Below are 16456 nucleotides of genomic sequence, written 5' to 3' on the forward strand. Positions count from 1 at the left end.
ACCAGGGATTTTATTGGCAACTGGCTGTTTGCTTGCAGAACTTCCCCACTCCAGAGGAACAGGAAGTTACTGCTTCACAGAGATAAGATACAGTGTTGTGCATTCTCACATCAGAAGCAGCTGGTCCTCACTCCCAGCTCTTTAGAAGAATGTTTGAGGGCAGTCAGGATCTACTTTCTGCAGGCCCATAAAGGCAGCATGTGTATTGCAAGCCCTCTTACACAAATTCACCCAGTTGTCTCTTCTCAGAAGGCCACCAATAAACCACATATTTGTAGACCTTTCTGAAGCCTATCCCAGTGTTAGGCTGCCCATAATTATTTTTTTTCTCTACAATGGTAGGTAACTTTGAAGTATTTCCTATTCTCTGTCGTTTAATAAATCAATATCACTATTCTCATTCAATAAAATTAAGTGAACCGAAATAACTGTTAACAAAATCATGTATCTGCTGAACTCTGTTCCAGTGCTCAGAACATTAACGCTCAAGAACTCAGCTATGTCAAGCACACACTTACAAAGTAAAACATCTTGGGAGTCTTCACTTGCACAGCTATGCCTCCGTGTAAGTAAGGCTCCATTTCTGATGTATCACCAATGCTGAAGGAATAAGGTGACACCACTGAAAAGACAAGAGAATAAATAGTGACTGATAATTCAAAGTGTCATTGGATACTACAGTTCTGTATACAACAACGTGGGGTTTTGCCAGTGCTTTTTGTGCTGTAATTTTGTAGTGTGTAACCTTGTTTTGAAAGCATAAAACACAGTTGATCCTCGTAACAGGATTGTCCCTCTGCCAGTTTCTGGGTTAAAGTATTAGTTTCACATGATCTGTTATGAAATGACCTTTTTTAAGTGGCAGCAGATTTAAAAAGAATTCTGATGACCACAGCTCTGTAACAAAAATGAAATCACACTCAGTTTTATTTACACTGTGCACAGCAGTGTCCAGAATATTGCTCAGAGTAGGATTTTAGCCCTGTGATGAGAAAAACAGGAAATCAAAAAGGGCAGTTGGACCATTTTGTCACATCTTCCCCCTCATACACGTGAAGCATGGTTCAGACAAAAAGACACAAAAAATGTTAATCCATTAACATTAACAAAACTGAAAACAAAAGCTAGGCCACGATTAAGAAGAAGAAACTGGCCACAGCATCAGCACTAGCAAAAACACATGGGTCCAGAGAAAAAAGATTCAATCACATGTTCCAAGGGTATTGTTTTTTGCCTCAGATCACAAAATAGTTAAAAACAACCAACCAACCCCCACCCACTTGCTCTCTCTTCTCCTCCGAACAAACAGGCATTTTGATCTGGGAACTGCAAAATTCCCCAGCATCCAAAAGGAACCAAGTAGTATGCCTTGAGACATGCACACTACAAGCAGAACAAAGCAGAGTAGACATAAATAATGAAAATAATTTCGAAAGCATGCTTAGAATGAGAGCCATGTCAATGCATTGCTGTACACTTAAACTGTCACCCAAAAAACCTACAAGGCAAACAGTGACACACAAAGTGGCATCCAAAACCATGACAGAAACACAGGCATTACAGGACCCTCCAAAAACCAAACCAGTTTCATCAGCCAACTAATGATGAAAGCTCAGAAGCTGCCAACTAGATTCCACTGGCTAAGCATTTCCATTGGCTCCTTAAGTGGCAAGAGTTAACTCCTCAGTGTTTGGAAAGACTTTACTAAATGGAAATGGAGTCAAGATAACACTAGAAAGAGCTTTGTACCAAAACGCAATTTTTTTAATGCAAGCTCACTGGAGGTCTGCATAATCCAGCACTCCTCTGGCTACAGTAACTAACATTACAGTGAGCTAAACCAGGCCAAAAAATAAATACCTACCAAATGAGTCAGCAAGTTTACCTGTTATTTGGTGTGTAGATCCATTTAAGCATGACATTCCATTAACTTCCCGAAAGGTTAAGAACTGTCCTGTTTCAAGCCTGTGTGGATGATTTTCAAGGCAAGTGACAATACCAGGATTTGACTGAAATAAAAAATGGCAAAGTTAGCAAGGAGGAAAGCATCTTGTGCAAAGGGGTCATTTTTTATTGTAGGCATATAGCTTTTTGGCTACTGAAACTGCAGACTAATACTTTTTACACCTCATTTCTGTCATAGTAAGAGAGTTACCTATGACAACATTTCCAGTCCTACTACTTTCAATTTAAGTGTTTCTGTAACACAAACTTCCTTATTTTCACTGTTTACAGGTCTCAGCATGTTTGCAGACTCCATTTGTTATTTCATACCAAATTCATTGTTCTGTTCTGAAATGGCAGCAAATTTATATCTGTTTTCCAAACCAAAAGTACACTACATGTACAAAGAAATTTTCACAGGCACTAAGAAATAAAGTCTTGTGAATGGTCCTTATTACTCCATGCTTCCTTTCTGTCTGATCTCCTTCAAAAAGACACCCCAAACTCATTCTTGAAAGTCAGGAAGTTTACAAAGCTGGACATCAGCATACAGGATACACAGCCTCAGCAGATCACAAAAGACTGTATGTGCCACAGTTTCTTATAAAAAGAGCTCTTTTCATGCCTATTTCAGGGCTTCCTTAGAAGATTTATCCTAATCCCACTTAAATTATGTCCTCTTCTCTCTACATCTCATTTCTTTCTCTCTCTCCAATTAAAAAATAAAGGATTCAGTACTGTGATGTTACATTGGCAGTAACAACCAGGAGGTATCAGTATGCTCTACAATGTTAACATGGTTGGTTTTGATTGAGACACAAGAATGAAGTAACTTTGTTTGCCTCTGACATACTGCCAATTTTAAACTGCTTTTTCAAATAGCCAATAACAAGTCATTATTAAAAGAAAAGAAAAGCAGCGCAACAACTTTCTTCCCTTACCTGTGTTATATTTGAAATGAAGATCTCCTTTGGCTCTTCTCCCGTTGTATCCAGCACTTCAAATTCATCACCAAAGTCACAAAACAAACGTGAACATACTCCATATACATCTGCACTGATAAACTACAAGAAAAGGTAAAAATCATTAGTATCCCTAGAACAGCACAAGTCAAAGGAATGATGCCTTACATCGAACCTTGATGAAGGCTAGTAGGTTTAACTTCTGTGGTGGAAACCTGTCATGTACTTAGGCCACTGACTACATAGCACAGCATTCACAACAGACTTTGAACTTGCACAAGCATTTCTGAACCCATACACAAAAAACAGGAATCACACCAATACAGTGAAATATTGCCATTTCTACTACTGTTACATTCAATCTCAGCACATTCTTCAGTCTCAGCACAGTCCTTCAGAACAATTGTGAGTTAACAGTGAAAACTATTTCTTCAACACTATTTTTTTTTCAATTAAGAACCAAGCTATGGTTATCTGTAGTGGTATCCAGATAATACCAGACACACATACAGAGTAGCAGCATCATATTTCCAAAACTTCTACTGCTCTATCAACATGCCATCTGCATAGAATATAGACCTCATAACCAGCTTTCTTCATTTTTGGAAAGAACATGCTGGAGGTTCAGAATGCTCATTGTACAGATTATTCACATCCTTCATTTTTTCTGTTACCTTGATAGGTGGCTGCTGAGCATGACAGAAGTCATTAATCTTCTTCTGCAGCAACAGACTTACTTCAGTCAATATGACACACTGTGAACAAGAACAGAAATACTTCTACGACACTGAAAGCAATCAATATCTTCAGGCTATGGAAAAAGTAGTACTAAGAGTAAGTTACTCAGGTGTCCTGACTCCTATCCCCCACACATAGCAGAGACAGCAGTCCTGAGGAAGTTCTCTCATTTGAACAGGCTGGTTACTGCTTCTCAAGTTCTGAAAACAAAATGAGTAAGAGTAGGAACAGCAAATTCTCTTTTTTTTTTTTACTGCAGCTGTGAAACTCAAAACTTAATTAGAACATTTACCAAAACAATTATGGATAATCTCAGCAAAAATGCAGATCTTTATTTTAAGATTAAAGCTAACAAAACAGACACAAATTATACTCATCAGTGCACACCAAGAAGTCTACATAAGCTTCAAGTACTGGCGCTCATAGAATTGCAGACATACAATTTCTGCAAGCATTCTTTTAACATCTAGGATAGTATTGGGTCCCAGTTACACATGGCTTATTGTAGCTGGGACATTCAGAAACTTGGTGTGCTTGCGTATAAATGCCAGCCATACTGCAAAGGCTCCCCACTGTTCTCCTGCACACAGGCAGGAGATAAGTGACTGACCAACTGCAAACATCCCCACTCCACCACAGAGGTGCTTGCGTTTCATTAGATACATACATACATAAATGATCTTTCTAATTATACAGCCTGTGTTTCTACTGCCTGGAATACAGCACACAGAATATATGTAGAGCATCTGTGCTATGCAGCTGCAAAAGAAGGTCACAGTTTCACATTCAAACAAAAAAAATTGTATGACAACCCCACTTAGCTATTTATTGTCATAGTAAATTCAATAATAAGTGTCATAAGAAAGTGCTAGGAACAAACACTGCTTCAGCCTTGGAAAAAAACAAGCACAACACTTTCACTGGTATAAATACAAGACCTACTTCTTTCTTTATAATCCCCTCAGTATGTACTTTAAAGTTTCTCATTTTATTTACTTCCATAAAAAAAACCCAAAGTCGCTTGCTCTGAGCCAAATACACATACAACTGCTTTAAGAGTGACATACCTGGTACTGCTTCAGAAAAGACAGATCTGTGGTTTCATCTAGTGGCACAGTTGATGCCGCTACATGGACATATGGATTGAGTTCTGCAATATGATGAAGTGTGGCCTCAGCCCTGAAAGAACAGCAATTTTCATATTTTTTATATAACTACAAAATATATTTTCAAGACAGAATTTCATTCCACGCATGCCCTACAAGAGTCCCTCATGAAGTTCCCTGGCAACAGTCATCAACTCTTATTCACACTCAAATTCCTAGCAGGTATGAGAAAAAAACAGCTCTGTCCAATATACAGCAGGACTCACTGATGGTCTGATGTCACGACTGTTGTATAGTCTTGTACGGGTGTCTGAGAAAGCCCAAGGAAGAAATGTACAGTGGCCCCCACCATTAAATTCACATTACAAGCTCACAATAACAAGAAATGAGATGTGTAACTCAGAACCTCAGTCCCAATCTAGACTTCCTCTAATATCTACCTGGGCACTGTACTTGAGCCAGCAACTCCAGGCTAAGGGTTTAACAGGTATTTGATATGTATTAGTAGCTCTTGGATAATGAAATGTTACTTTTGACATTGATGAAACTGTTACTCCTAGTCAAGTTCAGTCCTCCCTCACTCCAAAGACTTCACCAACCTGTTCCTTTGATTGGTAACATCATCTTCGTGGATGAAGAAGTTGATCCCCAAATCCCATTTAGTGCAGTGCTTAGTGTCATGAACTGTAAGAGCCTAAGAAAGTTCAGCAAAAAGCATTTACTGGAAGAAGTGTACATGGTCACAGCACCCAAAAAGATGGATTAAGTCCCACATAAAATGCTGGAGGACCAGCAGTACAGAAGATTTAGTTGTAGCATGTATACAAACAAGCTCTTCCAGCCTCTTTCCCAAGAAAACTCTTACTCTTTGAGAGACAGAAACACATATCCAATATGCACTTCATTAAGCATTTCCCTCACAGTTTGCTGTGATGACAGCATTTAAATATCAAAGATGATTTTTGCCAGACTGTGATACAGAGGCAATTGTGATCTGTAAATTAACGGACTCAGAAGCTTTTTTTATATGGGAAGAAAGAATTTTAAAAGGCTTCTCTAATAAAATTAATCCCAGCAGCACATGAGCAGATGTTAGATTAAAACACTCAACCATTCTAACGACTACACAAAAGGATTCTGATGGATGACAAAATAGGATAATGTATTTTGAATAGCTTGGCTTTTGAGTTAATATCACACTATTTAGGAGAAGCCACTTCGTACGAAAGTATTCAATATCTGATCAGCAGCTGGATAAAATATTCTACGAGTTATTTCATAGTGCAGGGGACATTAACGTGAGAATCTGACCACACCACTAGAACATCCAGATAATTGAAAGTTTCCACTCCCAGGTTCTCAAATGTTTTGCAGTCCTTCTACTGAAGAACAGATTCAGAAACCTAAGATTAACTAGGTAGTGTTGTGCCTTTTTCTCGTGCTCACCCAAGAAGATCCAACAACAGAACTGTTTTACATACCTTTACCCCAGCCAGAATGATATTTTTGGCTGAAACAAAACAAAAACAGAGTTAGGGACTGTTGTAGGTTTCTTGTAAATCTGTAACTGGATAGTTATGTAGGTGGACAATAACAGTATGTCATTGTTAAGAACTTCATAGCTTAACTTTTTTTTCTCTTTTACATTTGGCTCAAGCATTCTACAGCACCACTGAAAGCAAAATAATATGTGCAAGGTTAAAAAAGCTCTCTACATTTGTCGTTTGTCAGCTGTTCATCCCACAATTGTGTGATTACAGAGATACTAATGCCAATAAACTGCAAAACCCCATGACTGTTCTGGTATCTGGTGCAGAGAACCATTACAGCCAACTGAAGAGGTAACACCCCAGGTACGAACCAGCCAAGACATGTCTTGTTCATAAAGAGTAAGGGAAATTGTTAAGGAGTTTCTTGCACCAGGACAGTATTTTTCACCAAATTGCACTGTTCTCCTACCTCCCACCCTCCCATTTCCTACCCGAGGATAATTTGGGCTACAGCTGTTCTGTACTACATTCATTTATACTGATGCCTAAAGGAATAACTTGAATTATCTACCGTAAACCTTCACCCAAGACACAAGGTTTCGGGTAAAGCAATCTGGCCCGTGGAAGCACATTTTAAAGTAAAATTTGAAATGTTGTTCTAGTAAAATGATAACTTAAGTCCAGGATCGTTCCTGCATCTGCTATGTTAGTCATGTGCATCATGCACATATAAATTCACCCAGATACTTCAGATATGTTTATTATATTTAAAATTAAGGTCTACAAGAATTCTGTGATAGTCTATTTACATACACTTGTGTCTCCTTAAACAAATGCTATCTAACTTACCAATCTCCACACCAAGACCACCTATACCACTCAGGAATACATGGGACTGAGCCATCTTCTGCATTGCTGTGTCTCCAAGAACATACCTCTGACGACTACAGCAAAGATAAATTCAGATCAAAACACAATAGAAACAAAGTTAAGAGCATATTAAAGCAAGTTGAGAAATCCTAGTAATTAAAAAAAAAGTTCAAATGTTTTCAGTTATTCTATTATCCTAATAAGTCCCTAATCTGCAATAGCAAGTTCTGCAGGTGAGTGTGCATCATTAGTGACACACACACAGTTCTCTTTACCAACCCTCCATCCAACACACAACTGAGGACATAAAATGTGTATCTGAACTCTATAGTTCTTCAGGAAATAAATGCAGATCAAACATAATACTTGCACTCACAATCCATGTAGTGAAATGCATTTAGTACAGAGCTTGTCAGCGCCAGGCTTTAGAGAATATAAATAACTTTTCATTTTAAATCAATGCGAAACTTCTTCAGGATTATAGTTTTGTGCAATTAACTACTGAAGACACAAGCAAGCAAGTAAAAGAATTTGTTATCAGAAAACTTCAAACCAGAGAATGTCACAGCTGAACTCTGAAAGACTCCTAGCTTCCAACTATACAATTAAACCATTCAAAACACCACCTTTTTCACCAAGGAAAAGCATGACTTTCATGAGACTACTGCCAAATAGTGTAGTGATACTTACACCACCAGAATCACTGCACTAAATTAAAGAGAAGCTTAATTTGTTCAGCATACAAGTATTTTAATTTTTTTTTAATATACAAAGAAGCTTTTCATCCCACCACACTTCCAGGGATGCCATTTGTTCCAGTAGAGATTCTCTGAACTATTGCCATGCCAAGTATCTCAAGACACCCCCAGTTAACAAATTAAACTAAAACTAATAACAAAATAAATAATTTAAAAAAATCTACAAAAAAGTTCTTCAAAATCCAACACTCTGAAGTCCGGAGGATAAGACAGATACTGATGATGTTTATGAGGACCAAGAAGCACGGCAAAAACTGAGGAATTAATGAAATTATGAAGGAGATAAACTACATAATGTAGAAAAGGCGAAAAGAAGGTAGTGAAAGAAGATGGAGAACAAGAAAGAGAGGAATATATACTTTGTCAAAGAAGAAACAAGCTACAGGCAGAAAGAAATCCATATTATAAATAGGAGAAGTATTATTCCTGTTTTACAAAAAGTAAATATCATTGATACTACTGAAACTCTGTACAACTCCATAATATTTACCTATACTTTTTACTGGTCAAATACTAATAATGATCAGAAAACACCTGTTACGAGCCCAATAAAGGAACAATTTTAAGAAAGACAGATTGCATCTTCAATTCAACCGGTTCCCACCACTTACTTAGCAAGAGGTGGGTTCTGTTTCACTGGCTGAACACTTTGGGGTTTTTGCATCAGAAAAGGTGGGACACAGCAGCACAAGTATCCACACCTTTAACTAACTGGCAGTAGAGAGTGTTTTCAAGCCTTGTCTTCAACATTACTGCATGCAAACATGAGTGTTCCTGAAAAGTCAGGAGGAATGCTTAAAAGTTGGATATTCTTACCTGTACAAAGCATCATCAATTTCCATAGAGTCTGCTGCCATGATGCAATGTGATTCGTTTACACTGGAAGGGTTACAAAAAGAAATCAACTGGTTACATTGGATGCAATTTCACAGTTGGCACCCTTCCCACTCAGTTCTTCACTAAAAGAACTGAAAAGCATGTAAGTGATGTTACATAGGTATGATTTTGAACATTAGGAAGCCTGTAGAACACCACAGCACCTAGGTAATGAAAACACACAGGAGTCAGAAGACGAGCACCCTAAATCTTTGATAAATGCTTTCAAAATACAAACAGATATATTAATTTCACCACTGAGGAAATGCAAGACTTATTTCTTGTATTTGCTACAGTTAGATTTACTGAAAGTGCAACTTCATTTTATATTAACAGCTTCAAGCTGATTAACATGCATCTACCTGATCACTGGGTTTTTCTGAAGATAGGAGATTCCCGAATTACAAGAAATAGCTATTTATGCTGCATTATTTCCATGCTAATTGAAAATCCTTATGAAACAAGTTACTGTGTTAGCTAACAGAAGAAAACAACACCCAAAGATCCAAATTAATGCAACATTTAACTAAGGCACGCAGTTAATTCAATAGGATTTTAAGAAAAAAACATAATTTGTGCTATTGAGACCTTCAGCCACTAGCAAGGACTTTTTCATTGCTAAATTAGTGATAACTAAACACCAAGATTAGGAATAAACTACCCTGGGCAGCTTGTTTCTTAGTTATGCAGGCTGGGAATTGGTGCTTCCTGAACCTGGTAGGTGACTGACATCAAATGCAGGATGAGCAAAATAGATCCCACGTGTACCCTCGGACACAACTGAGGTTCCAGGTCACACAGCTTATTTCAATTCCCTACAAACTGCCTTGGAAACCAGACACAGCTGACAACCCTACCTTCTGAAAAGCACTAAAGTAGCACAGCAAGACAGTTACACTGGACACAGGCCACAAATCTCATAAGTTAAGCTCTTCCACAGAATGGAGAGTAACTCCTGCATGTAAGCTGGCACACAAGACAATCAACACGAGGCACCTCCACCACAATCTACACCACTAGTCACTCAGTGCAGCTCCCGTGCCCCTACACAAGGGCTGAAGACAAGCAATGCCTTTGTTACTAGACCATCCTAGGACCTAGAGCTCAAGCCAGAGTGCAACACACCCCATCTTACAGTCAGAGGCTTCAGTCCCTGCTTAAAAAAAAGCCTTCATTTCAGTCACTGCCTAGGACACAAGACTGGAAGTTCCCCTCACAGCAAGCCAGCATCATCTCGTGACAGAGCAGAAAAACAGTCCTAGAGCTCTTCTGCTCCTCCACAATCCCGCTCCACAAACAGCACTGACACTCTGGGACTATCCAACATAAAATGAGTGTGGTACTAGGGTAGGGAAGGTGATCTACCCCTGAACAAAAACTCAGCTTTCTCAGCTGTGGTTGCTGACTGCTGTCTCAATGCACGCGCCCTCCCAAACAGTCTTCTGTAAACAATTAGGCTGTGCAATCAACCAACAAGAGAACCTTCACCACCTATATCTCGCAGATTTGTCTGACAGTGGCTCTTCCCATGCATTTCTTAATTCCCTATTGTCCTCCTGCATTCCCAGTTACAGCACTGAGATGCTGCCAGTGTATCCATCAAGTACAGCAAAACAGATCCTTTGACAAGGAGGACTTGATACTACAGTCAAGTGACTCTAGGACAAACTTTGGTTAATGTATTCCCACATCCAAGTTGTATTTCTCATTCTAGTTTAACCAGCATTGAATCTGTTTCAAATAAATGCATGTAAAAAAGCCATTCTAACATTATGTCCTAATTCTTACCAGAGGTTCGACCTTTATACACTTGTCTATTTCCTGTTAAAAGCTACCGCTATAAGTTTTAATGCCAGGCTTGTATTTAACTGCGTAATTAATTTTTTTAAGCCTCAGCTGCTTGTATCACATAACCCAGGGACAAATTGAGAAGCTACATGTTATCAAGAAGGGCTAAGATGCTCTGAAGAGCAGCGAAGGCACAGGAGCTGTAGTGGTGTGCTGGTTTCACAGTGTTCCTTACCTCCAATCAGTGCCAGGTTGAAGCAGTGGTAACTACTTGTTGTTCAGCACGCTGGGATGGCAGGGAGGCCTGGACTCATCCCACCTATCCAGAGATTCCAGCGGTCGATCCCAGCCGATGCAGGCTCCCTGTTCAGTCGGCGGAGAAGAGAGAACGTAAGAGAGGACGCTCAGACCCACAACTACTGCCCAGCCGGGCCAATGGGGGCACACTGACACCTCGGATCTGCAGCGGGAAACCCAGAGTCCACCGGCTATGCCGAAACCAACCCGTCCCGGGTCCCAGCAGAGCCTGGCGGCTGCAGCCCCTACTCGACGCCCCGGCTCTCGGGGCGCTCCTGCGGCGCTGGGCACCGCCACCCGCCCCGCCGGACCATCCCGGACGCGCCACGGCCACGGCCCCACCACCCGCCTCGGCGGCTCCGGCGCCGCCCGCCCTCACCCCGCGGCGGCCGAGCGCGGAGATCCAGGCCCGAGCGCGGCCGGCGGCGGCGGGGGAAGAGGCAGGAAAGGGGTGGGAAGCGGCGGCGCCGGTGCCGCGGCGCTTCCCCGCCTGCGCCGACATGAGGGGCCGGGCCGATGCCGCCCCGCCCGCTCCGAGGAGGCGCGTCCGGCGAGACATGGCGGCAGCGAGCGGCTGCTTGGGAAGCGGCCGAGTGGGGGCGCAGAAGCTATTAAAAAAACACTATTTTCTGCCCAAGAGGTAAGGCGTTGTGTTGCTAAAAGTAAATAAAAAAATAAATAAAGTAAATAAATCCCGTATTGGTGCAAGCATGACCACTTTATACCACGAAGAGCGCTTCTGGGCCCTGCTCTTGAGGTACCTTCCTCAGCATCTTGCAGGAGAGCAGCAGCATGGTGTCACCTAACACAAAAATGGGCAAAGTTTCATTCAAAGGGGATCGGGAGCCAAACTGGGAATTTCTAGGGATTATCCAAAGCCAAAGAGGAGGTTTGGCAAAGAGTAGTCAAACCCAAAGTACATCCCATGCCAATATGGTGAGTAGGCTTGTGGAAACATTTTCTCTTGGTTTTTTGGTGGCAATCAACCAGGAGAGAGCAAGCTGCCACAATCACCATGCTGCTACCACCACCAACTCAACATCACTCCTATAAATCCAACATCATCTCCTGTTAATATTTTCTCTCTCAAACTCTTATTAAGATCACAGCACTGCCCACCTTCCCATCTTGCAGTTTAATTTCCCTTCACCTTAAACCTTGACTTCCCTTCTGTCACCCCTGATCATTGGGGTAGGTGAGAGGAGTTTAAATCGTTCTTGATACCATTAGCACATCTTATCTAGAATAGGGATTCATGCCCTGAAAAGTGTCCTTTCATGCAGTGTATAGAGAATAGTCACCTTGTATTTTAAAATATTTATAACTTCAGGAAAAAAAAATAAACCACAACCAAACCAACCAACTACCTGGATCCTACAGTACACAAGGAAAAAAAAAAAACACACACACACAAAATAATTCAAACAAACAAAAAAAAACCCCACAAGCTTTTTCTTTATCTTTTTTCTTTATCTGTATCTAGGGGTTTAGGGAACTTCTAAGGGCAAGAAGACCCAAGCTTTCTTCTCTTTGTGAGTATCCAGTGCATTATTCTGGCATTTACCTCTCTCTAGTAGAATTCTAGCAACCCTCAAGATTTACACCTCAGTCCAACAACACAAACAGCCTTTGTACTCAACTGGTAAGAAAGACTAAGAGCATCTGGACAACACAGTGCTTGTACAAATTTGGGCTACGCTTTGGCAGGATCAGATTGAAAATACTTGTCTACTACACTGCTTTTTTGACAAGCAGAAATAATTGGAGAAGATGTGGGCAAATTTCAAAGAACCACTAGAGGCCACTAGAAGTCTGAAATGCCGGACTGAGAGACGGGATAAAGGGAGAAAGCCGTTCAGGATGTCGACTGTAATCCTTACCAGTAAAGGAATTGATACTAAGGCTGATATTTGCTTTGTAGCTTTTTCACATGATGTATAAAAAATCAAAAATACAAGAATTAATTCCATTATTTCAATATAGTAATTTCAAAGAGTGCACGTATCTAATGAACAGAATTACCAGCAGTCCCTGTGCCCATGGGTTTGGGGTGGAAAATGAAGGAGAGTTTAAAGACAGCAAAAAAAATGTCAGTTTCATGCTTTTTTGTCACTTAGCTAATTTTTAGTCCTGTCAGTGATTTTTGCCTTTAATTTTTTGTATTTTTTCCTAAAAATGAACCTGTTAATTTTTTTCTTTTAAGGTTAAACTAACCATTCTTATTTTCATGATCTTACCAGTCAAATGTGTTCTGAAAAACAATAATAAAAAAATCTTCTACCTACCATCTTTCTGTCGAGGTCATTACGTTTTTTAAGATAACAGTCCATTTCCAGATAGTCATCTGACGTGAAACAGATTTTGCATAGTCATAGCAAATACTGACAAGCCTTTTGCCTAAGTGGAGAAACAATATTCAGTTAATTCTTTTAACTGAACAGTAACAAAGCAAAGACTAACGACGAATATAGGCATTCTAAGATAAAGTGCCAAATAAAAGTGGACAGATTCTGCTTACCCCAGAAGCCAAAGAAACTTGTTTCCAAATGCATCAATTAGATGGTGTACCCAGGAACCCTCTAGGTTGATGATACCAAATCAAAAAACATACAGTTTTTTCCCTACTTTTCCAAGACTGGAAAATTGGAAACATCTGGAGCCCTTTGACCTTTCTTTTTCCACTTAGCCTTCTTATTAAAAAAAAATATATAGCATTAAAATCTCAGTAAATCTCACTAAATAAATTCATTTTAAAGGGAACCTCTACTCCATGTTTGTATTTTATTAAAATCAGCTATAGTTTTTGATACTGGCAAAAGGTAAGAAGCAGTGGTCTCAGTTTACTGACTTACTGAAACAAGGAGCAGAATGTGGCTGTGGCCAGGAGAAAACCGCCACCTCCAGACTCAAGCCTACTCATGTCCCAGATCTCTGTAACTTCAGTTTATGTGCACCACTGTAGATCCACTGTAGATTCATTCTGCATGCAGGTATTGAATACATCTTTAGAGTCAGTATTTTCAAAAGGAGCTGAAGCTGAAATAGCTGTAAATCTCCTTTCCAACTGGTGGGAAAATCCAAGACACTGATTTCTTTTTTTTGTCTTTTTATTTCTTGACTTCCATGTGAGATGTCACATTCTTCATGTGGACCCCAAAGTGGGGATTTAGGGGGGGGAGATGCATTTGTTTCCCTGATCAATATAGTTAATAAGCAAATTAGAAAACAAAACTCATGTAATTTTTTTACCTAAAAATGTGTTATTTGAAAATACTAAGGCAAACATAATTCAGTTTAGCACATAGGCCTGTTCAGAAATTACCGTAAATCTACATCAACATCCTTCAATGGCTTTCCAAACATCCTGCCATAGGCTATGGCTTGCCATCAGCTCTTGAAGGAGCAAGGTGCTGCCTGGCAAGGCTTTGTCTCCTCTTTTTGGCACAACGTGCAGTGTAGGAGTGTTTTGATGGCATATTTAAAGGGACTCCAGCTTCCCAGTGGGGTGGGCCAAAGGATCTTGCCACTTAAAGCTGCTCTAGCAAGTGACACCTTCCTAGAAACCATGTTAATAAAGTTGATAAATCCAGATAAACAAGGCCACCAATTACATAAGCTGATTTCACATTGAGCTGTGCTTGAATGTATTTCCAAAAGCAAGAGCCAGCTTTTCCATGCCTGTGCATCTCTAATACAGGCTGAAAGTTGCCAGAAAAACATTCACTGGGTTAAATAATGGCTTTTGGCTCTCAACTCTTCTAATTTGTTAACAGGAACAGCAGATACAGAATTGAAGTTTGTACAAGCTTTACTTACATAATGCATCCCAATGACAGATTGATGTCATTCAACTAGATCTGCTCACATGATTAGGCCTTGTGCAATCAGCCTCTTCTTTCTTTCCTAATTCTGCTCCAAGCTGAAAAGTAGCATTGAGTAAGCCTCAAACAACTCAATTTGAATAAGGAGAAGCTTGGAACACATTTTTTTGATGCTTTAAATCTACCTGGGAAATCTCAAGAGAATTGGTACCAGCTGCATAGAGCTCCCCATAATGAGTTCCCAGGAATGCAATATCACAAAGGTAAGGGGTTTTTCGAAGGGCAGAAGCAAGCTGGTGAATTCTTGGATGAAGCTTCAGATCCATTCACAAATTTGCATAGTGCTATCTTAACTATGTTCACCTCTGAGTATTTTAAAGAAGCAGATGTCCCGCCTTGTCTTTGCTGAAACGTCTGTGAAGCTCCAACCACTGTTAAAAACAAAACCATTCCTAGTACATTCCTAGTACAGGAAACGAACAGAGAGCTGCAGTTCTAGAATAATTTTATATAAAATAAGGAAGATTAGTCTATTTTTTGTCATATTCAAATTTAGCTTGATTATTATTAAGCAAAAACAAAAGGACAGAAAAGGATCAGTTGTTTTTAAATACATTTAATGTTATGAAACATTGCTTCTATATTGTCTAAATCCTTGATAAATCTAAACATTGACAATAAGAAAAGTCTTTTCTTTAATCACACAATATTCTCCTTGTTTTATTGTAGGGCGGAAAACAAACAGAGTCATCATAAATAAAACACTGACACGGAGTATAAGACAAACCTAGGCCAGACAGTTTACTAAAAAGTTTATGAAAAGTGCATCTGGCTGGCTCAGGGCCCTGAGTAAGGTAGACATTCTCCCACACACCTCTTGGCTGTTTAGCCTCTTGCGAGAAAATCTGAAATAAAGGCTGCCTTTCTCATTTTAAAGGTATTGCATATACACATCACTTGCACTGTGAGGTAGGAACCAGTTTCTCGGGGCTGTGTCTGGTCTGGACCTCACCTCCTTATTGTTGCCCCTTCATTTGCTATGCAAAAAGATAGATTTAAGTGCAAAACAGAGCCCCAGCTATCGATGAAAATGAACTGTATACTTTCTATCTCATTTCATGAGTTTATTGTAAGGAAGGGCACTTGTCATAATTTTCCCTTTCAAAGTAATAAGAGGCACAAAAAACTAGACATAATTTTCTTTCCAAAGGATGCTTTCAAAAAAAGGGACTTGAACACTAGAAGAAAACAGTGCTTTCAGGTGACCTAATTAAAAACTCAATGAAGTTTCTATTTTGTAACTGAACCTGGCCTAGAGTAAATTCTTATTTGAAAAATAGCAGCAACTCAAAAGTGCATAAATTACAAACTTCATCAATAACTTAAGGAAACGGATCTGCTGCATTTAACTATCCTCCTAACTGTCCCAAGATCCTTTTCATTTTATAATGACATGGAAAATCACAATAAAGGTACTACTACTTCAAAACCAAAACCAATCTAAAACCTTCAGTAGATTTCTTTCTGAGATAAGGCATCTTGTCTTTTACCAAAATTCAAAAGATATATATAAAGACTGGAAGGAGCTCAGCAATAAGACAACCTCTTCCTCCACCACCAAGGCTTAAACATAGGCTTTTCCATCCATATGTAGACTTGTAATTCAGGGTGTGAGTTTTCAAGAAATGCCAAACATCTCATTCCCAAGGATGCTGATTGTTGGAGAGCTTGCACAGTAGGAAGAATGAGGAAAAATCCAGTCCTGAACAGCAGGGGAGGCAGGATGATTCAGTGAAATTTTCAGCT

General features: G+C 39.7%; 1 protein-coding gene across 1 annotated transcript in view; it reads right to left on the reverse strand.

The window, feature by feature from the left end:
- Positions 1-11327, reverse strand: part of UBA6 (ubiquitin like modifier activating enzyme 6) — a 29034-nt gene extending 17707 nt beyond the window's left edge. Inside the window, exons 1-11 of the mRNA XM_027676980.1 lie at positions 11209-11327; positions 10768-10895; positions 8685-8747; positions 7090-7184; positions 6232-6260; positions 5350-5444; positions 4712-4823; positions 3581-3661; positions 2886-3008; positions 1886-2009; positions 519-622 (exon numbers count right to left, since the gene is read on the reverse strand). Of these exons, the coding sequence (XP_027532781.1) occupies positions 519-622; positions 1886-2009; positions 2886-3008; positions 3581-3661; positions 4712-4823; positions 5350-5444; positions 6232-6260; positions 7090-7184; positions 8685-8725 (804 nt within the window). The 5' untranslated portion in view covers positions 8726-8747; positions 10768-10895; positions 11209-11327. The remainder of the gene's footprint in view (positions 1-518; positions 623-1885; positions 2010-2885; positions 3009-3580; positions 3662-4711; positions 4824-5349; positions 5445-6231; positions 6261-7089; positions 7185-8684; positions 8748-10767; positions 10896-11208) is intronic.
- Positions 11328-16456: the final 5129 nt, after the last annotated feature.

The sequence above is a fragment of the Neopelma chrysocephalum genome, unplaced genomic scaffold, assembly GCF_003984885.1.
Source record: "Neopelma chrysocephalum unplaced genomic scaffold, ASM398488v2 Primary Assembly neopelma1_42b, whole genome shotgun sequence".
Taxonomy (NCBI): Eukaryota; Metazoa; Chordata; class Aves; order Passeriformes; family Pipridae; genus Neopelma; species Neopelma chrysocephalum.